This window comes from Oncorhynchus mykiss, chromosome 3, assembly GCF_013265735.2.
Source record: "Oncorhynchus mykiss isolate Arlee chromosome 3, USDA_OmykA_1.1, whole genome shotgun sequence".
Classification (NCBI taxonomy): domain Eukaryota; kingdom Metazoa; phylum Chordata; class Actinopteri; order Salmoniformes; family Salmonidae; genus Oncorhynchus; species Oncorhynchus mykiss.
The window spans coordinates 58,927,678-58,950,925 of NC_048567.1; the positions used below are offsets into that span (position 1 = coordinate 58,927,678).

A 23,248-nucleotide genomic window follows, 5' to 3' on the forward strand; every position below is an offset into this window, starting at 1 on the left:
TAAGACAGGAACTCCCCAATTGCCGAGACAGGACCACAACATCCACTATAAGCATATGGGAAATGCAAAGGTAACAGTGTTTTTTGTTTGCATGTCAAACAAAAAACAATGATTGCAAAGTTAAGCAAACAATACAACTACAGAAAACAGACAATTTTACAAAAACACATTTACTTGAACAGTACAGATGCAGAAGTTTGGTAACAGAACTGGTGCACATCACAAAATAGATGGCATCAAGAGGGGAGGAAAATTGTGTGGATATATTGAAGCAACATCTCAAGACAGTCAGGAAGTTAAAGCTTGGTCGCAAATGGGTCTTCCAAATGGACAATGACCCCAAGCATACTTCCAAAGTTGTGGCAAAATGGCCTAAGGACAACAAAGTCAAGGTATTGGCGTGGCCATCAAAAAGCCCGGACCTCAATCCCATAGAATATTTGTGGGCAGAACTGAAAAAGCGTGTGCGAGCAAGGAGGCCTCAAAACCTGACTCAGTTACACCAGCTCTGTCAGGAGGAATGGCCAAAAATTCACCCAACTTATTGTGGGAAGCTTGTGGAAGCCTACCTGAAATGTTTGACCCAAGTTAAACAATTGAAAGGCAATGCTACCAAATACTAATTGAGTGTATGTAAACTTCTGACCCACTGGGAATGTGATGAAAGAAATAATAGCTGAAATAAATAATTTCTCTCTACTTTTATTCTGACATTTCACATTCTTAAAATAAAGTGGTGATCCTACCTGACCTAACAATGGAATTTTTACTAGGATTAAATGTCAGGAATTGTGAAAAACAGTTTAAATGTATTTGGCTAAGGTGTATGTAAGCTTCCGACTTCAACTGTAAATAAATATCTACTTAGTCTCAAATAAATAATGTAACATGTTCAATTGGGTTTAAATAATGCAAAACCAGTGTTACAAAATACCATTTGTATTTCATGTACCTTTGACTTTACACTTTTGTGTAAAGGGTAGTTGTGAAATTGTTAAATATTACTGCATGGTCGGAACTAGAAGCACAAGCACTTCGCTACACTCGCATCAACATCTACTAACCATGTGTATGTGACCAAAAAAATGTCATTTGATTTGAATGTTCTAATAGGTACTTTAGTATTGCCAGCCTAATCTCGGAAGTTGATAGGCTTGAAGTCAAACAGCGCAATGCTTGAAGCATTGCGAAGAGCTGCTGGCAAACGCAGGAAAGTGCTGTTTGAATGAATGCTTACGAGCCTGCTGCTGCCTACCACCGCTCAGTCAGACTGCTCTATCAAATCATACTTAATTATAATAAAATAGCTTTTTTACTTGGCACATATTGCACTTTTACTTTCTTCTCCAACACTTTGTTTTTGCATTATTTAAACCAAATTGAACATGTTTCATTATTTATTTGAGACTTAATTGATTTTATTGTTGTATTATATATATTAAGTTAAAATGAAAGTGTTCATTGTTCATTCAGTATTGTTGTAATTGCCATATATAATTAATCAGTATCGGCTTTTTTTGGTGCACCAATAAATCAGTATCGGCGTTGAAAAATCATAATCGGTCGACCTCTAATTACAGCTAGCATAATGTTTACACTAAATATATAGAATATTTTTTTAAATCAGAAGTTCTACCACAAAATAAATAAATTATAGCCTGTTTGGAAATGACTAACAATTCAAATATTGCCTCCACAAGGAAAATTTACCTCGATTTTTCTTCAACTTCTGGACATTACATCTGGAACAACTGTCCACTGCAGCCATGTGCTTCAGTGTAACAATATGGTAACTAAATTAACATTCTCTTGAAAAAAATATTTGTATTCGTTTTATTTTTTATATAAAATCTTCAAAATTGACCCGAGGACATGGAAGTGCCCGTAGTTGCAGAATCACCCAGCAAGCAATTTACCCTTGGCTCATTGCAACCACAAGGACCTTTTGACACTGCACTCACGTAACAGGGGTTCAGCCTGCCACGCAGTTTCCTCATGGATTGCAATGTAATTGGCCATAATCGACATCCAAAAAGGCTGATTACCGATTGTTATGAAAACTTGAAATCGGCCCTACTTATAATCAGTCGACCTCTAGTTGTTATGACAGTGTGCATTTGGATGTCCTATTACTTTGGGTCTTTTGGCAATGAATAGCTGAGTCGGCGATAGCAAATATCCTTCATCTTATCATGTCTATTTTTATTTTTATTTCACCTTTATTTAACCAGGTAGGCTAGTTGAGAACAAGTTCTCATTTACAACTGCGACCTGGCCAAGATAAAGCATAGCAGTGTGAACAGACAACAGAATTACACATGGAGTAAACAATAAACAAGTCAATAACACAGTAGAAAGAAAAAAAGAGTATATACATTGTGTGCAAAAAGCATGAGGAGGTAGGCGGATAATTACAATTTTGCAGATTAACACGAGTGATAAATGATCAGATGGTCATGTGCAGGTAGAGATACTGGTGTGCAAAAGAGCAGAAAAGTAAATAAATATAAACAGTATGGGGATGAGGTTGGTAAATTGGGTGGGCTATTTACCGATGGACTATGTACAGCTGCAGCGATCGGTTAGCTGCTCAGATAGCCGATGTTTGAAGTTGGTGAGGGGGGTAAAAGTCTCCAACTTCAGCGATTTTTTGCAATTCGTTCCAGTCACAGGCAGCAGAGAACTGGAAGGAAAGGCGGCCAAATGAGGTGTTGGCTTTAGGGATGATCATTGAGATACACCTGCTGGAGCGCGTGCTACGGGTGGGTGTTGCCATCGTGACCAGTGAACTGAGATAAGGCGGAGCTTTACCTAGCATGGACTTGTAGATGACCTGGAGCCAGTGGGTCTGGCGACGAATAACATATACAATACCTTTATAACAGTCACCTGGGTTCAACTACTTCATCCGAACCAGTATCTTTCATAGCAGAACTTCAAACATACAGTAGCTACTGATATTCAAGGGTAGAAACTAGAATCATTGTGTGGACTTTCCCTTACTGTTGTTAGGCAACTTGTGACACAGAAGACCCTATGCCATAAACATAAAAAGTTGAGTCCTGTGACAAAGCAGCGCACAATTCTCCTTTGTATGAAGGAAGCACAGCGACAACATATTGGGTTAGTCAGGTCCCAGACAAAAACAGACAGCATGAGACCCAGACCCTGGCTGCAACTGAAGCTTCATTAAAAATGCAGACCTAACCCAATTCTGGCTTATGTTTTTGGGACCTTGCCTTCTGCAAAGCATTAGTTTTCCATGCTTCAAAATTCCAAGTTCCTATAGAGTGCAAGCCTGGCCCTGGATCCAAAGGGAATTCCGGCAGGAGGAAAAGCATAGAGACTTCCCAGAGATTCTCCTGTCTTGTTTCTCAGAGAACAACGGGGGCTTTTTAGGCTTTAAAGTAGATGGTGTGTAGGCTAGTAAAACACTTCAATCTCCATTACAAATCTGTGTGTGAGTGTATTTCATTCCGGGATATTTCATAGGAGATGCAATGTAAGTACATTATTCTGGCGTGAAATCACATTCTTATGCATAGTGGACTGAAGTGTGGAGCAGTGTAAGGGCAGTAACATTGATAGCCTAGTCTAGTGAATACATGAAATCTCCATAAGACATCTGCTTTGTTTTTAGAGTTGCACTGTTATTTTTTTCCACCCTTGTCCTACAACTTTGCATTTATGTATCGCTCTCTTGTTGTTGTGTTCGAGCATACTGACCACAGATGTTTGAAATCCCTAGAGTGCATTCTTAATTAACAATACAAAATCGCCACAGATTTTGACAAGGTGAGACGAGTAACAAAAGTAGACCCACCCGCTCCCGGTAGCAGCCTACCCACTTCTCTTTTCCCATCACACGAAAAAGAACAAGAGCTCAGGAATGGTCGAAACGATTCTGAGTGAAAAGTACAAAACCATCACACATACAAGCTACACGTAGCCTATTCAAAGACAAATAAATGCAAGGATGCTTGAAACATTTAAAGGGATAGTTTAACGCTAAATAAAGATTTCACGTGGCATTAAAATTCCACAAGTAATACAAATCAACTAAAGAAATTACAGAATATGCTAGTGCTATGTGAAGATCTTGAACATAAAAGCTCATGAGATTGGTGGCATTAGTGTAGGTTAAAGAACGAACGGGTTGTATGGCCATGTATATGAATGGGCAAATAGCCTACTGATTAGACACATTTTGGAAAGGAGAATTCTAGCTATAAAAAAAAAAGTCTGATTATGCAACCAACGCTGAATTGTCAATTACAAAGTAACACCAACAAGTGATAGGCTTGCAAAAAGTTGCAAACAATGGCTAGAACTTCTTGTGTTAGGCTACTCAAGAAGACAATGTGGAAAATGTTGAGAATAAAACTATTCTACTTGCCTCCGAATTGGAAATGTTGTCCCCTAAATACACTCTGGAGGACAATATAGAATCCCGGAGATATCTCTTCAGATGAAAAAAGTTTCCTCTATCCCTAAATTCTGCACGCGTGTCTCATCCGGCTATGAAGACTTCCACTGGAGCACTAACCGATAGGGACTACGGGCAAAGGGAGTGGCTAGCTGCACACGTGCTGCTACGCGCCCCTCAATCACTTTAGGTGAGATTTTAAGGGAGAGAAAAAATGCCTCAGCTCTTCACAACGGAGTCTGAGTCTCAGCATCATCATAACTATCATAACTCATTGCCAGGATGAGATGAAGGCATTTGACAGTGCAATATCGCCCTCTTGTGACAAAACAAACAAACAAACACTGTGGGGAGACGAAATTGGGACGCGTCATCAGTTCCTCTTATGTTAGTCATTGCAAACCTTAGAGAGCTATTTATAATTTATCAGAGTCCAGATCAACAAGCCCATTACAGCTAAAGCTTTTTTATTTAGATTGTTTAGCCCATAGATATTGTTGATTTTTTTGTCAGATCTATACACATTAGACATGGCAAAATGTATAGAATTGCAAGAAAATGTGCTTTAAAACTGCAAAATGTTCTTTGCACCGCATTACAAAATCTGTAGGAATGCAGGAAATAAGCTTTAAACCTGCAGAAATCTCTCCACCAACAGGAGGAGTGTGAACAGTTTGTGTCATGAACAGTGCTTATGCTGATAGAAATAGACGTGGGAGGTGCAGAATGTTCCCCAATGCTGAAAGAGGGGCCCCTAGTTTAAAAGTTTGGGAACCCCTGCTCTAATCTCACATTGGTGGAATTGCAATAAGCAAACTCAAATGATGGAATGATGCACCTATTCCATTCCATTCTACACTATGCTCCAAAATATTGATAGGGACAGTTAGCCTACTCTAGTTCAAAAATAGAGTTGACGTGCAGCTATTTGGTCTCTCATCCAGGGTTTTAATCAAAACCAACGCTGCTTAGCGTTTATATTTGTCACTGACGATTAGCAATGTGCTATGTTGAGAATGATTATTAAGAAACCTCTTCATAACTAAATATATTCACTGTTGCTATTGAAGTCAATCCAAAGAATAGGTTTAACAGAGCAAATCAAATCAAAGCTCGCGCTCCGGTACCGCTTGCCATGTGGTAGCAGAGAGAACAGTCTGGGGTGGCTGGGGTCTTTGACAACTTTTAGGGCCGTACCAGGCAGTGATGCAACCAGTCAGGATGCTCTCGATGTTGCAGCTGTAGTACCTTTTGAGGATCTGAGGACCCATGCCAAATCTGTTCAGTCTTCTGAGGGGGAATAGGTTTTGTCATGTCCTCTAAACGACTGTCTTGGTGTATTTGGACCATTATAGTTTGTTGGTGATGTGAATACCAACGAACTTGAAGCTCTCAACCTGCTCCACTACAGCCCTGTTGATGAGAATGGGGATGTGCTTGGTCCTCCTTTTCCTGTAGTCCACAATCATCTCTTTTGTCTTGATTACGTTGAGGGATAGGTTGTTATTCTGGCACCACCCAGTCAGGTCTCTGACTTCCTCCCTATAGGCTGCCTCGTCGTTGTCAGTGATCAGGCCTACCACTGTTGTGTCATCTGCAAACTTAATGATGGTGTTGAAGTCGTACCTGGCCATGCAGTCGTGGGGGAACAGGGAGTACAGGAGGGGACTGAGCACACACCGCTGAGGGGCTCCGATGTTGAGGATCAGCGTGGCAGATGAGTTGCTACCTTACCCTCATCATCTAGGGGCTTCCCGTCAGGAAGTCCAGGATCCAGTTGCAGAGGGAGGTGTTTAGTCCCAGGATCCTTAGCTTAGTAATGACTTTCGAGGGCACTATAGTGTTGAACGCTGAGCTGTAATCAATGAATAGCATTCTCACGTAGGTGTTCCTTTTGTCCAGGTGGGAAAGGGCAGTGTGGAGTACAATAGAGATTGCATCATCTGCGGATCTGGTTGAGCGGTTTGCAAATTGGAGTGCATCTAGGGTTACTGGGATAATGGTGTTAATGTGAGCGATTACCAGCCTTTCAAAGCACTTCATGGCTACGGACATGAGTGCTACTATAGTCATTTAGGCAGGTTACCTTAGTGCTCTTGGGCACTATGGTGGTCTGCTTGGAGCGTGTTGGTATTACAGACTCAATCAGGGACATGTTGAAAACGTCAGTGAAGACACCTGCCAGTTGGTCAGCACATGCCCGGAGCACACGTCCTGGTAATCCGTCTGGCCCAGCGGCCTTGTGAATGTTGACCTGTTTAAAGGTCTTACTCACGTCGGCTAAGGAGAGCATGATCACACAGTAATCCGGAAGAGCTGATGCTCTCATGCATGCCTCAGTGTTGCTTGCCTCGAAGCGAGCATAGAAGTTATTTAGCTCGTCTGGTAGGCTCATGTCACTGGGCAGCTCGCGGCTGTGCTTCCCTTTGTAGCCTGTAATAGTTCGCAGACCCTGCCACATCCGACGAGCGCCGGAGCCGGAGTAGTACAATTCGATCTTAGTCCTGTATTGGCGCTTTGCCTGTTTGATGGTTCATCGGAGGGCATAGCAGGATTTCTTATAAGCTTCCGAGTCCCACACCTTGAAAGCGGCAGCTCTACCCTTTAGCTCAGTGCGAATGTTGCCTGTAATCCATGGCTTCTGTTTGGGGTATGTATGTACAGTCACTGTGGGGACAACGTTCTCGATACACTTATTGATAAAGCCAGTGACCGATGTGGTGTACTCCTCAATGCCATCAGAAGTTGGCATAGTTCCAAGTAACATGATGTGTAGGATCTATTATATTCTATCAAAATATCAAGTGTGACATTTACTCTAGCTGAAAGTAACATTTATAGGATCTGATGCTTTTATTTTCTACTATATTTATATTATATTATATTCATTATATGCCATATTATACCAAAATATCAATTGAGTGATGTGGAATGTTTCTGGAATGGGACTTTCTAAATTGTATTCCAATCTTACAGTCTGTGCACATAATGTAAACTTATAGAAAGAAAATTAGGTATAATATAATTGAGCAGCCTAAAAATCTACCCCCTTCACACAAGCATAGATTGGCAGGTGATGCCAAAGATTTGTATAACTAACCCAAGATAGACCACTGCCTGTCGTTTCCAACGGCAGCAAATGAATCATGGTGGGCAAGAAAAGAAGGAGGCGGGCAGAGCCAAGCAAGAGCTAGCATGATCCTATTGTCGTGTTCTCGCAGTTTTTTTTGCATATTCCCATTAGGGAATGCCTACTCTGTGAAGTGCGCGTGTGCAATAACTCAATCGGGCCTTGTACTCCTTTTAAACAACGTAATTAAACATTTTAAAAACTTTGGCAAAGGTTAAAGTCTACAAAACGTTGATCACTCTGTTCGTAAAAGACTGCAATTTTTTGGAACATAAAACTGTATTGAGATCAAATGTTTCGTTGATTAAAAAAATGGCAGAATATCGGCCAAAATCTATCTCGCTCAGTCTTCTCCCACTGCTGGTCACTGGGCTTCCTCTCATCACCATATTTGGTGGTGAGTGGAAACGCCTACCGGATGCTTCAGATGTGAAACATCGGGATCATTCTTCTATCTTGTAGTGATACTTGTGGGTGTGTTCGTAAATTCCCTCTGGCTATCTATTCCGATTTCAGACCACTCTCGTCTGTGTGCCAGAGCGCAGAACAACTGATGCATTTACTAACACTCAACACCCGTTGAATATGGTCCGTGTCAGTAAAGCGTAAATCCATTGTTGACAGCAGAACAGTTATAGTCACCAACGCTCTGGATAACATGAAAACAGCTCTGCTAGGGCGAGTAAACTAGTCAGTGAGGTGTTCTATCATTTTTGTCTGGAAGTAGCTAGCAAGCTTCGGCGCTTGACTGCCGTTGTGAGGTCAGAACACTCGGATCAACCCTACTCCACCGCCAGAGCGTCCAGTGTGTGCTCTGAACGCTCCGATAACGAAAGGCTCTGAATTTACGAACGGACAATTCAATGCAAGGGGCTTTATTGGCATGGGAAACATGTGTTAACATTGCCAAAGCAAGTGAGGTAGACAATATACAAAAGTGAAATAAACAATACAAATTAACAGTAAACATTAAACATACAGAAGTTTCAGAACAATAAAGACATGAATCTGACAACGCTCTGAGCGTACTCCAGAGTGAATTTACGAACACATCCTGTAACGCATTCAGATACTGGGTGCGTTCGTAAATTCGCTCTGGCTATCTACTACGATTTCAGATTATGTGTCAAAGCGCAGAATAACTGATGAATTTACGAACAACCAGAGCGCAGATTTACTTTACGAACACACCCACTGTTAACAAATTGTTACACAAATCAATGCAGTTGCTATGTAACCACAGACGCTTCACACTCCCGGAAGTGCGTTGCTTAAATAAAAATGGCGGACCACAGATTTAGCAGAGGTTTCAAATCGCCAGTGTTGTGGCTTTTTTCTGTGCAATCTTTAATCAAATTGTGTTTGTCTATTCTCGCGTTGAGCGCTGTAGTCGTCGAATGTCAAATTGAAGATACATTCCGAGCAGGAAATAGCGTTTTTTCACCGGCTGTTGCAGCAGCACGGGATCTACGGTAGGGGGTGCAGGCTAAACACAATGGCCTACATATGCTATAGCTTGTATTTCAATATTGTATTATTGGGACGCATAGAATATGTTATTTGCTTCTAGAGCAGTCATTTTAGTTTTAAAAAATCTGCTCAAGACGTGGGCTACACAATGTAATCAGAAATCATTATATAAACTGAGAATATATTAAATCATTGCCTTTGCTGTTGTTGGTTCCATGTTTTGTGCTGCTGCCATGTTGTGTTGCTGCCATACTATGTTGTCTCAGGTCTCTCTGTATGTAGTGTTGTGGTGTCTCTCTTGCCGTGATGTGTGTTTTGTTCTATATTTTTGATTTGTAATCCCAACCTCCGTTCTCGCAGGAGGCCTTTTGGTAGGCTGTCATTGTAAATAAGAATTTGTTCTTAACTGTCTTGCCTAGTTAAAGGTTAAATAGAAATAAAACATATCAAACCTGTATGGCAGGCACAACACTAACACAACATGTTCAAATGTAGGCTACAGTTGTCCGCCTGACCGCCGATGAGTGAACATCACCTGGGTATGTGGGAGGTATAGCTCACTGCCCTTAAGTGAGCAGACACTCGCAAAGCCATCTGCTCTTCATTTTTCGTGTGAAAATGTGCGCAAATACACAACACTTTACGGTGTCGCGTGTTTTCTGGTGGGGAAACTGAGTCTGATGCACTGTCATGTACAGATAGATAGATGATAGCTACAAATCATTCTAAGCAAATAGTTTGAAGCACACTTATTCAATCTTCCATAATCAAAATTATACCATGCGTTGCAATTTTTTTTTGTAATTTTTGCCTGAATGTGTTTCATAATATGTGACAACATGTGCGCAATGATGTGCCCAATCTGTGATTTAGTGCATTATTTAGTGCTCGTAAATAACGATGCATCTGGTATGATCATCGTAATGCTTAAGTTACATCGCAGCTGGAAACGAGTCCCTGTACCCGGCTAGCCTGGTTTTTTTAATGACAATGGATTACTAATGTATTAGTGGCAGACATGTTACAAAATGTTTACCATCCATTTTAACTGTAATTATAATCCATCAATGTCACTGTAATTTAAAGAAAACTAGTGTTTTTCTTATCTTGTAGCTGTCATAATATGGGCATATTATGCTTTGAATGTTAATTACAATGGATTAGTGATGTACTAGTGGCAGACATGAGAAAATGTTTGCCATCCAATTTTACTGTGTTAAAATTGATTAATGTTACCTCAAAGTTCACTGTAATAAAGATTAACCACTTATATTAACCCATATTTTAAGTTGGCATAATATGGGCATTGTATCAAAATAATTGTTGATAAGGCGCTTGTCTCTATCTGTGCATGACAGTGCATCCTACTCAGTTTTCCTACCAGAAAACACATGATACCGTAAAGTGTTATGTATTCAGGCACACAAATTGGCTCACTTGACCGCAGTGTCTAGCTCCAACAGAACTCATGTTTATGAGGCTGCCAGCCAGGTGCATAGCCTAATAGAACACAATGAAGCATATAATACTATCTCTATATCTTTATGCTGCCAGGTACCTGCTTTACGACATCAACCCCCCAGAGGGTTTCAACCTTCGTCGGGACGTGTACATTCGCATGGCATCCCTGGTGAAGACCCTGAGGAGACACAGTGACTGGGTGCTGGTGCTGCCCCCCTGGGGACGTCTTTACCACTGGCAGAGCCCAGACATCCACCAGATCAGGATCCCCTGGGGAGAGTTCTTCAGCCTCACCAGCCTGCAGGGCAACGTGCCTGTCATAGAGTACGAGGAGTTTATAGCTGGTGAGTTCAGCAGTCTCATACCCCTTCCACACTACAGAACTGACCTGATTCGAACTGAGCTGGGCCTCGTTTCCCAGAGCCTTCATAGCAATCATCGTTAGAACCATCTTACCATGTATCTTTAGTGGTTGATGTATTTCCCCGAGCCTTCGTTAATAACGTGACTACAAAGTTGACTACAAATACAATGTTGCAATTGTTACAAACAAGTGAAGGATAAAATCTTTCAAATTAAATCCGAGATGACTGCCTTAAAAAATACATAGGCTGCAGTGCCTTCAGAAACCACTTGAATTTTTTCAGATTTTGTTATGTTACAAAGTGGGTTTAACCCTTAACGTAATAAAAAAAAAGAATGGCCTATGTAGCCCTTCCGCATCTGCGGTGAAAGGTGAGTGGCTAGAGTGGTGTTTGTCAGACCACGAGTCATCCCAAAAATTGGTCTTCTCACAAAACTGTCTGAACGGTTTGGCCTACAAGCCACTCTATGGCAGGATGAGACTCTAACGAACACAATTGTTTTGTGAGAAGAACAATTTTTGGGATGTCTCATGGTCACAGGACCAGGCCCAGCCAATCAAAGTTAGTTTTCTCCCACAAAATGGCTTTAATACAGACATAAATACTCCTCAGCAATCCCCCCCTCCTCCTGTGCTGGCGTGGTTACACATGGTCTGCGGTTGTGAGGCCATTAGGATGTACTGCCAAATGCTCTAAAATTACATTGGAGGCGGATTATGGTAACGAAATTAACATTAAATTATCTCGCAACAGCTCTGTTGGACAGTCCTGCAGTCAGCATGCCAATTGCCTGCTCCCTCAAAACTTGAGACATCGGTGGCATTGTGTTGTGGGACAAAACTGCACATTTTAGAGTGGCCTTTTATTGTCCCCTGCACAAGGTGCACCTGTGTAATGATCATGCTGTTTAATCATCTTATTGATATGCCACACCTGTCTGGTGGATGAATTATCTTGGTAAAGGAGAAATGATCACTAACAGGGTTGTAAACTAATTTGTGCATATAATTTGAGAGAAATATGCTTTTTGTGATTATGGAACTTTTCTTGGATTTCAGCTCATGAAAAATGGTACTAACATGTTGGGTTTATATTTTGTTCAGTATACATCTCGGTTGTTTTGCTCTAGGTTGCCCACAAGTCTCAAAAGACTCGTTTGAAGATCCCCTGTACCAGTTCAAAAAATTTGTGGAAGTATAGTGTATTCGGAAAGTATTCAGACCCCTTCCCTTTTTCCACATTTTGTTATGTTACAGCCTTATTCTAATATGGATGTTTTTAAGATATAAGAAAGATCAGGAAACTATATGTATTTTTCTTTACATATATTTTCCCATTTATTTTAGGCACTAAACTATCTCCATATACAGTGCATTCTGAGAGTTTTCAGACCCCTTCATTTTTGCCACATTTTGTTACGTTACAGCCTTATTATAAATTGATTTTTTTTTATCCTCATAAGTCTACACACATTACCCCATAATGACAAAGCAAAAACTGTTTTTTTAGAAACTTTAGCAAATGTATTAAAAATAAAAACTGAAATATTACATTTACATAAGTATTCAGACCCTTTATTCAGTACTTTAATGAAGCACCTTTGGCAGCGATTACAGCCTGGTGTTTTCTTGGTTATGAAACTAAAAAGCTTGGCACACCAGTATTTGGGGAGTTTCTCCCATTGTTCACTGCAGATCCTCTCAAGTTCTGGATGGGGGGTGTCGCTGCACAGCTATTTTCAGGTTTCCCCGGAGATGTTCGATTGGGTTCAAGTCTGGCTGGGCCACTCAAGGATATTCAGAGACTTGTCCCGAAGCCACTCATGTGTTGTCTTGGCTGTGTGCTTAGGGTCGTTGTCCTGTTGGAAGGTGAACCTTTGCCCCAGTCTGAGGTCCGAGCACCTTGGAGCAGGTTTTCATCAAGGATCTCGATCCCTTGATCCTGACTAGTCTCCCAGTCTCTGCAGCTGAAACACATCCACAGAGCATGATGCTGCCACCACCATGCGTCACCGTAGGGATGGTGCCAGGTTTCCTCCAGATGTGACACTTGGCATTCAGGCCAAAGAGTTCAATCTTGGTTTCATCAGACCAGAGAATCTTTTTTCTCATGGTCTGAAATTCCTTTAGGTGCCTTTTGGCAAACTCCAAGCGGGCTGTCATGTGCCTTTTACTGACGAGGGGCTTCCGTCTGGCCACTCTACCATAAATTGGCCTGAGAGAGGAACTCTGGAGCTCTGTCTGAGTGACCATCAGGTTCTTGGTCAACTACCTGACCAAGGCCCTTCTCCCCTGATTGCTCAGTTTGGCCGGCCGACCACCTCTGGGAAGAGTCTTGGTGGTTCCAAACTTCTTCCATTTAGGAATGATGGAGGCAACTGTGTTTTTGGGGAGCTTCAATGCTGCAGAAACGTTTTGGTACCCTTCCCCAGATCTGTGCCTCAACACAATCCTGTCTCGGAGCTCTACAGACAATTCCTTCGACCTCATGTCTTGGTTTTTGCTCTGACCTGCACTGTCATTGTTAAAAACCTGTTTTCACTTTGTAATTATGGAGTATTGTGGATAGATTGATGAGAATTTCTTTTCTCATTAAATGTATTTCCTCTTTTTGACACCTTGAAATATATTTAATTGTAAAAAAAAATTGTCAAGGATATTCACAAAATTCTAACATTAAAACACAATTTTATGTAGATTAGATAAATGACATCGAGTTACAAAATAAAAATGGTCAAAATTTAAGGGAACAGTTTCATGAAACAAGTTGTCTACCCAGAACCTTGCTTGTGGATATTCTGATTGTTTAAATTGTTGTTTAAAGTCAATACATGTCACTTTTGGCAACGATTACAGCTGTGAGTCTTTCTGGGTAAGTCTCTAAGAACTTTGCACACCTGGATTGTACAATATTTGTCCTTTTATTCTTTAAAAAATCCATTAATGTTCTGTCAATTTGGTTGTTGGTCATTGCTCTACAGCCATTTTCAAATCTTGCCATAGATTTTCAAGCTGATTTAAGTTAAAACTGTAACTAGGCCACTCAGCAACTTTCAATGTCGTCTTGGTAAGCAACTCCAGTGTATATTTAGCCTTGTGTTTTAGGTAATTGTTACACTGGCAATACTAAAGTGCCTATAAGAACATCCAATAGTCATAGGTATATGAAATACAAATGGTATAGAGAGAAATAGTCCTATAATTCCTATAATAACTACAACATAAAACTTCTTTCCTGGAAATATTGAATACTCATGTTAAAAGGAACCACCAGCTTTCATATGTTCTCATGTTCTGAGCAAGGAACTTAAACGTTAGCTTTTTTACAAGGCACATATTGCACTTTTACTTTCTTCACCAACACTTTGTTTTTGCATTATTTAAACCAAATTGAACATGTTTCATTATATATTTAAGTTAAAATAAGTGTTCATTCAGTATTGTTGTAATTGTCATTATTACAAATATCGGCCGATTTAATCGGTATCGGCTTTTTTGGTCCTCCAATAATCGGTATCGGCATTGAAAAATCTTAATCGGTTAACCTCCACTGCAAAGTATTGACTTTGGGGGGATAATAGTTATGCACGCTCAAGTTTTCAGGTTTTTTGGTATTTTTTCTTGTTTGTTTCACCCCAAAAATATTTTGCATCTTCAAAGTGTTGTATAAATCAAATGATACAACCCCCCCAACAATCTATTTCCAGGTTGTAAGGCATCAAAATAGGATGGGGTGAATACTTTCGCAAGGAACTGTATATTTTGTGACTAGGCTGCTGTCTGTAATTTTTGCCTGAATGTGTTTCATAATATGTGACAACATGTGCGCAATGATGTGCCCAATCTGTGATTTAGTGCTCGTAAATAACGATGCATCTGGTATGATCATCGTAATGCTTAAGTTACATCGCAGCTGGAAACGAGTCCCTGTACCCGGCTAGCCTGGTTTTGTATCCACCATAGTTGCTGGGATCGTGCTGGAAAAGCCATTGTAAAATAAAAATATCAGAGTACCGTTCTGGTCACCCCTCAGACATTTGAGTAAATGCCCATGTTTTTGTGGTTGGTCGACTTTCCCTGACATCTGGCTGATTTCCATTTTTTCCTCTGTTTAGGATTGTTCCATAGGTATAATGTATGCATAATGTACATGGTTATAAAGGCTTATACATGCTTATAAGAAGATATACAACATTATACCTTCAGGCTTAAAATAAAATGTTATATTTCCGTGTTTTTGGCTCCAGAGTCTGGAGGCCCATTTATTGAACAGGTCCTGGTGCTACAGAACTACGCTGAAGGGTGGACTGACGGGAAATGGGAGGAGAAAGTGGACCAGCGACCCTGCGTTGAACGGTTATTGTACTCCAAAGACAAACAGGGTTATTACAGGTACAGTAATCACCAGGTTCAGAGATGGATAGGAACACAATACATTCAACACAATACATTCCAAAGATGCATAGGACTACTGCATGTGGACACTAACAATGAGTTTGGCATCTGTGCTTACCTACCTTTATGTCTCGCGAAGTTGAATTATCAAAGGTAAATACTTGTTTTAGCTATTAAAATGTGTTTTATGGCAGTGGAACGAGCTGTAGTAGTAGTAGTAGTAGTATAGTGGGTGTAGTGAGTATGACTTATATTCATATAAATAAAATTGTCATGTTCGTTGTGAGCAGTTTTCCCTAATTTGAAAGCATGTCTCACCTCTTTCTTCTCACTGTTAGAGGATGGTTTTGGGGCTATGAGGAAACCAGGGGTGTGAACGTCACTTGTCTGTCAGCTCAGGGCCACGCCTCCATCCTGGCACCACTCCTGCAGAACAACATCACATCAACGTGAGTCAATAAATGTGTGTTTGGCTAAGATAGATACAATTATTGAATCCTAATCTTCTTGTCTAAGGATGTGTATTAATTATACCACTATTACAGGTTTAATGTGGACTTCCTATTTAAACTAAAACAAAAAGTAATATTCTAGAGGTGGCAGCATAGTCTTTATTGGATTTGTTGTATGTACTGTATGAGATGTGGACATTTGTTCACTGAGGGAGCTCTTTCCTTTCATATCCCCACAGTTCTGTGATGTTGGACAAAGCAGAGACTGTCCTCCATGATCACTACGCAGGAAAGGACTACTGGGATGTAAGTCTGATGTCAAGTTGTAAAGAATGTATCTATGTCTGGTAATGGTTAACAACCTACAATCATACAGTTGAAGTCGGAGGTTTACATACACTTTGCGTGAAGTCATTAAAACTAGTTTTTCAACCACTCCACACATTTCTTGTTAACAAACTTTAGTTTTGGCAAGTCGGTTAGGACATCTACTTTGCATGACATAACTAATTTTTCCAACAATTGTTTACAGACAGATTATTTCACTTATAATTCACTGTAACACAATTCCAGTGGGTCAGACGTTTACATACACTAAGTTGACTGTGTCTTTAAACAGCTTGGAAAATTCCAGAAAATTATGTCATGGCTATAGAAGCTTCTGATAGGCTAATTGACATAATTTGAGTCAATTGGAGGTGTACCTGTGGATGAATTTCAAGGCCTGGTTCATCCTTTTGAGCAGTTTCTAAACACCTGAAGGTACCACGTTCATCTGTACAAACAATAGTACGTAAGTATAAACACCATGGGCCCTCGCAGCCATCATACCGCTCAGGAAGGAGACACGTTTTGTCTCCTAGAGATGAACGTACTTTGGTGTGAAAAGTGCAAAACAATCCCAGAACAACAGCAAAGGACCGTGTGAAGATGCTGGAGGAAACAGGTACAAAATTATCTAAATCCACAGTAAAACGACTCTTATATCGCCGTAACCTGAAAGGCAGCTCAGCAAGGAAGAAACCACTGCTCCAAAACCGCCATAAAAATAAATAAAAAACTACAGTTTGCAACTGCACATGAAGACAAAGATCGTACTTTTTGGAGAAATGTCCTCTGGTCTGATGAAACAAAAATGGAACTGTTTGGCCATAATGACCATCGTCTTGTTAGGAGGAAAAAGGGGGAGGCTTGTAAGCCAAAGAACAACATCCCAGCCGTGAAGCACAGGGGTGGCATCATCATGTTGTGGGGGTGTTTGCTGCAAGAGGGACTGGTGCACTTCATAAAATAGATGGCATCATGAGGAGGGAAATTATGTGGATATATTGAAGCAACATCTCAAGACTTCAGTCAGGAAGTTAAAGCTTGGTCGCAAATGGGTCCTCCAAATGGACAATGACCCCAATCATACTTCCAAAATTGTAGCAAAATGGCTTAAGGACAACAAAGTCAAGGTATTGGAGTGGCCATCACAAAGCACTGACCTCAATCCCATAGAACATTTGTGGGCAGAACTGATAAAGCGTGTGTGAGCAAAGAGGCCTACAAACCTGACTCAGTTACACCAGCTCTGTCAGGAGGAATGGGCCAAAATTCACCCAACTTATTGTGGAAGCTTGTGGAAGGCTACCCGAAGCATTTGACCCAAGTTAAACAATTGAAAGGCAATGCTACCAAATACTAATTGAGTGTATGTAAACTTCTGACCCACTGGGATTGTGATGATAGAAATTAAAGCTGAAATAAATCATTCTCTCTACTATTATTCTGACATTTCACTTTCTTAAAATAAAGTGGTGATCCTAACTGACCTAAGACAGGGAATTTTTACTAGGATTAAATGTCAGCAATTTAATTGTGAGTTTAAATGTATTTGGCTAAGGTGTATGTAAATTTCCGACTTCAACTGTATATTGTAATTAATTATAGGTCATATTTCATAGAAATCTGGTAACACTGGATAGTTACTTTAATGCAGAGTGGTGAATAGTTCTTTCCTGATTTGTTTAACACTCCTCCATTTTGTCTAAGTCTTTGTGTGTCTTCTCCTCTGTAGACTCGCCGCAGTATGGTCTTTTCCAAACACCTGCGTCTCCTAGGGGACGAGTTCCGTGCAAAGTACCTGAACTCCACAGACGAGCAGGACCAGACCGTATACAACGAGGACTGGACTCGCATTAAGGTTTTCAGACCTTTTCACATACATACACGCCTCGCACATTTAAATTACATGTATTTATCTATCCACATTGATTACTTGTTGCACTAGCAACATGTACTGTGTGGGAAAAAGGGGGGGGGTGTGTCTTAAGCTAAGAATAGTTCTGTTTTGCTATTAGTGGGTACTTTTAATTGGGCATGAATGGTTTGACGTGTTATTCATTTCTGTGTGTAAACTCAGAATAAGCTGGGTTCTGCCAGAGGGGGGCCGTACCTGGGTGTCCACCTGAGAAGGAAGGATTTTATCTGGGGTCACAGAGAGGATGTGCCCAGCCTCAAAGGAGCTGTCAAGAAGATCAGGGACCTCATGAAGAAAAACAAACTAGACAGAGTCTTTGTTGCCACTGACGCAGATGAGGAAGGTACAGTTGTACTTTGGTGCCATTGATTGATGTTGAATGTAAAAATAAATAAGTTGAAAATAAAGCCATTCATATTTGCAGCCCTAAGAAAATAACAAAATAATTGTGTTAGGAATTAGAATTTCAGTTGACTTTTGAAATGGAATTGACCCCAACCGTATAACCCAGTAGAGGTTTGGCAGGTTTATGCTGTCTGTAGCCTACTCCACAGAGAGTGTCACGTTCTGACCTTAGTTCCTTTATTATGTATTTGTGTTAGTTTGGTCAGGGCGTGAGTTGGGGTGGGTAGTCTATTATTTTTTTATGTTGTATTTCTGTGTTTGGCCTGGTATGGTTCTCAATCAGAGGCAGCTGTCGATCGTTGTCTCTGATTGAGAATCATACTTAGGTAGCCTTTTCCCACCTGTGTTTTGTGGGTGATTATTTTCTGTTTAGTGTTTTTCATCACCTTACAGGACTGTTCGTTTGTCGTTTTTGTTGTTTTGTTCAGTTGTTTTATAAAAAATATGAACACTTACCACGCTGCGCATTGGTCCTCCTCTCTTTCTCTGGACGACAACCGTTGCAGAGTGTCTGTGGGTTATACAATGACATTACGGATTGTCTTTTTCGTCAGCTCTCCAGACAAAATTATAATTGTAACGGTCTCGATGAAAATAACAAATCGTGTGAAATTTTATCAGGTAACAATAATGTAAATGCCTGTGCCAAAGCCTGCCACCTTATCCCCCAACAGGGATGTTTTTTTATAAACGACTAATTGTCCCTTTTCTACTGTACTTTGTTTTTTTGATTATGCTTACATGTGTATGATATAATGTATTATACAGTAGATAACGCCTGTACCATGTTTGACTGTGATTGTTTTTTAGTGTCTCAAAACTAAATTTGAGTTGTTGTTTTTGTATTATTGTGTCATTGTGGAGTGACACTTCAATCCACTTTTCTAATCTCTAGATCTAGACAATATGGCCAGTCAGAGTATGGCTCTAAGGCCAGTGTGTTCCTGATGAGGCATATGTCTGTTTTGTGCAGAGCTGGAGGAGCTGAAGAAGATATTACCAGAGATTACACGCTTTGAACCCACCTGGGAGGACCTGGAACTACTCAAGGACGGGGGCGTGGCTATCGTCGACCAATGGATCTGCGCACATGCCAGGTACAGCTCTCCTCACAATGAATGCTTCTATGTTCCACCATTCAGTTGAAAGAAAGGGTTGCACAATGTGTGCAGACTGAGGGTGGGGAGCTGTGACAAGTACACATGATGCAGACATTCTTGTACTTTTCTTTTGTTGAAGTGCACACGAGCATACTGTAGTTAAACAACTTTTGTTACCGTCACGTTCTGTAGGATAGTGGGTCATGTGATACCACTTATGTGATACTTACTTATTATAATTATTTTATTAGCCTGTAAGTTTCCTTTATGATCATATTTTTATGAAATGTCTGTAAAGGGAATTCGATTGTCAGAGCAGTGTAAAAATAGGCCGAAACAATTCCTTAAAACATTTGAGGTTTGCTTTACATCATCATTACTCGACATCAAAATGTTTAAATGTAATACGCCACGCATGATAGAGGGATAAACAGAATCATTTAAATACGCTTGAAGGAGTAAAGTAAGATCATTGAAGTTTTTGTATCCCATTTTAAATGTGAGATGGCAGATCTAGGTGTTCATGATAAGACTCTGTACTTCAAACATACTGTATATATATTGTACTCTATGTTGTCTAAGATTCTGCTGTTAGTTCAGTTGAAAATATTTACTTAATTTAACGGATCATATGGTACAATAGTTGTGTTTGTCACCTGTGTACGTCAGACCCACATATGGACCTGAAAGCCATTGTCCCTTATAATCACATGGTCTGAGGGTGCATTCCAGTCACGTTAGTTTCTGGATCACACCACTAGAAATCTATTACAGTACTGGAGTGTTAAACACATCATTACACTTCTACTGCACTTTAGAATATTTGCACTGCATTTAAATCAATATTATTAGCCTGTTGTGTACTGTATGGGGTGATGAGGAATGTGAAGTCTATTGTATTATTGTATACTGTGTTTCATGTGTTGAAGACTTTCTATTGATTTGATACTTGTAAAACGGACTTGTCTTTCTTAATTGCCCCTGGTGGGATAGATATAGTTGCATTGAATTGAATTCCCTCTATCGCCCTCCCATTTCCCAGGTATTTTATCGGAACATCTGTGTCGACCTTCTCTTTCCGGATCCACGAGGAGAGAGAGATTCTGGGATTCGACCCCAAAACTACCTACAACCGCTTCTGTGGGGACAGCGAGAAGGAGTGTGAACAGCCCACACACTGGAAAATAGTTTACTGATGCAATGACGTGGCACCGCTCTCAACAGCTCTCAAAGAACATGCCAATTGCAGTGTTAAAGTGGAGCTTTGTTATTTGTATATATACATTTGAAGACGGACGTTTACATACACTTAGGTTGGAGTCATTAAAACTCGTTTTTCAACCACTCCACAAATGTCTTGTTAACAAACTGTAGTTCTGGCAAGTCGGTTAGGACATCTACTTTGTGCATGACACAACAAATTTTTCCAACAATTGTTTACAGACAGATTATTTCACTGTATCACAATTCCAGTGGGTCAGAAGTTTACATACACTAAATTGACTGTGCCTTTAAACAGCTTGGAAAATTACAGAAAGTGATGTCATGGCTTTAGAAGCTTCTGATAGACTAATTGACATTATTTGAGTCAATCGGAGGTGTACCTGTGGATGTACTTCAGGGCCTACCTTCAAACTCAGTGCCTCTGCTTGACATTGTGGGAAAATCAAAATAAATAAGCCAAGACCTCAGAAAAACATTATAGACCTCCACAAGTCTGGTTCATCCTTGGGAGCAATTTCCAAATGCCTGAAGGTACCATGTTCATCTGTACAAACAATAGTACGCAAGTATAAACACCATGGGACCACGCAGCCGTCATAGCACTCAGGAAGGAAACGCATTCTGTCTCCTAGAGATGAACGTACTTTGGTGCAAAAATTGCAAATCAATCCCAGAACAACAGCAAAGGACCTTGTGAAGAAGCTGGAGGAAACAGGTACATATTAACTATATCCACAGTAAAACGAGTCCTATATCGAAATAACCTGAAAGGCCGCTCAGCAAGGAAGAAGCCACTGCTCCAAAACCGCCATAAAAAAGCCAGACTACGGTTTGCAACTGCACATGGGAACAAAGATCATACTTTTTGGAGTCTGATGAAACAAAAATAGAACTGTTTGGCCATAATGACCATCATTATGTTGGAGGAAAAAGGGGGTAGCTTGCAAGCCAAAGAACACCATCCCAACCGTGAAGCACGGGGGTGGCAGCATCATGTTGTGAGGGTGCTTTGCTGCAGGAGGTACTGGTGCACTTCACAAAATAGATGGCATCATGAGGAGGAAAATTATGTGAATATACTGAAGCAACATCTTAAGACTTCAGTCAGGAAGTTAACGCTTGGTCGCAAATGGGTCTTCCAAATGGACAATGACCCCATGCATACTTCCAAAGTTGTGGCAAAATGGCTTAAGGACAACAAAGTCAAGGTAGTGTCCAGCACAAAGCCCTGACCTCAATCATATAGAACATTTGCTGGCAACTGAAAAAGCATGTGTGAGCAAGGAGGCCTACAAACCTGACTCAGTTACACCAGCTCTGTCAGGAGGAATGGGCCAAAATTCACCCAACTTATTGTGGGAAGCTTGTGGAAGGCTCCCTGACCCAAGTTAAACAATTGAATGGCAATGCTACCAACTACGAATTGAGTGTATGTAAACTTCTGACCCACTGGGATTGTGATGAAAGAAAATTAAAGCTGAAGTAAATCATTCTCTCTATTATTATTCTGACATTTCACTTTCTTAAAATAAAGTGGTGATCCTAACTGACCTAAAACAGGGAATTTTTACTAGGATTAAATATCAGGAATTGTGAAAAACTGAGTTTAAATGTATTTGGCTAAGGTGTATGTAATCTTCTGACTTCAACTGTATATATGTACAATATATGTTCTAATAGTGTTTTTTGTGTCATGTTTTTATTGTTTTGAGAATTGTGCAAACTGTGAATAGACAAAAACCTTCAAATACGTTTTAAAGAACAGATGTTTTATAGGTCAGATGTTTTCAAGGTCACCACTTTATTTTCACTTGTTTGCACTCATGTCTGCGAACTTTACATATATAAACCATTGTTTTATCAATCATGATGGCAGCACCTAGTATGTGTGAAAATGATAATCAGATTTGGCTGATAATAATGGTATACAGTTCCTTTCAGAAAGTATTCAGACCCCTTGACTTTTTCCACATTTTGCTACGTTAAAGCCTTATTCTAAAATTGATTAAATAAAAAAATCCTCAGCAATCTACACACAATACCCCATAATAACAAATCAAAAACAGGTTTAAATTTTTTTTGTGAATTTATTAAATAAAAAAACAGACACCTTATTTACATAAGAATTGAGACCCTTTGCTTTGAGACTCTAAATTGAGCTCAGGTGCATCCTGTTTCCATTGATCATCCTTGAGATGTTTCTACAACTTTATTGGAGACCACCTGTGGTAATATAAATTGATTTGACATGATTTGGAAAGGCACACACCTGTCTATATAAGTCCCACAGTTGGCAGTGCATGTCAAAGCAAAAACCAAGCCATGAGAGCTCAGAGACAGGATTGTGTTGAGGCGCCAATCTGGGGAAGGGTACCAAAACATTTTTGTAGCACTGAAGGTCCCCAAGAACACAGTGGCCTCCATCAATCTTAAATGGAAGAAGTTTGGACGCCTGGCCGAACTGAGCAATCGGGGGAGAAGGGCCTTGGTCAGGGAGGTGACCAAGAACCCACTGGTCCCTCTGATACAGCTCCAGAGTTCCTCTGTGGTGACGCGAGAACCTTCCAGAAGGACAACCA

General features: G+C 40.3%; 2 protein-coding genes across 8 annotated transcripts in view; one reads left to right on the forward strand and one right to left on the reverse strand.

Moving 5' to 3' along the window:
- Nucleotides 1-4,577, reverse strand: part of LOC110520290 (unconventional myosin-Ib) — a 156,624-nt gene extending 152,047 nt beyond the window's left edge. For 2 of the 7 annotated variants that reach the window (XM_021597486.2, XM_021597484.2), the window contains exon 1: nt 4,397-4,575. The gene's annotated coding sequence lies outside the window, so the exon portion shown is untranslated. Of the gene's footprint in view, nt 1-4,396 lie in introns of all 7 variants that reach the window. The other 5 variants (XM_021597487.2, XM_021597488.2, XM_021597482.2 and 2 more) reach the window with 4 other exon arrangements.
- A 4,222-nt stretch (nt 4,578-8,799) lies between these two features.
- Nucleotides 8,800-20,947, forward strand: pofut2 (protein O-fucosyltransferase 2). The gene is made up of 9 exons (XM_021597491.2): nt 8,800-9,028; nt 10,581-10,831; nt 15,099-15,243; nt 15,585-15,695; nt 15,938-16,004; nt 17,758-17,883; nt 18,103-18,283; nt 19,319-19,442; nt 20,488-20,947. Exons 1-9 carry the CDS (start codon nt 8,838-8,840, stop codon nt 20,639-20,641), a joined length of 1,350 nt encoding a protein of 449 aa, XP_021453166.1. The 5' UTR covers nt 8,800-8,837; the 3' UTR covers nt 20,642-20,947.
- Nucleotides 20,948-23,248: the final 2,301 nt, after the last annotated feature.

Coding starts and splice junctions, on each gene's coding strand:
- pofut2 (XM_021597491.2), top strand. CDS start 8,838: ATGGCGGACCACAGATTTAGCAGAGGTTTCAAATCGCCAGTGTTGTGG. Junction 18,284..19,318: donor CACTGACGCAGATGAGGAAG/GTACAGTTGTAC, acceptor TGTTTTGTGCAG/AGCTGGAGGAGCTGAAGAAG. Junction 19,443..20,487: donor TGGATCTGCGCACATGCCAG/GTACAGCTCTCC, acceptor CCCATTTCCCAG/GTATTTTATCGGAACATCTG.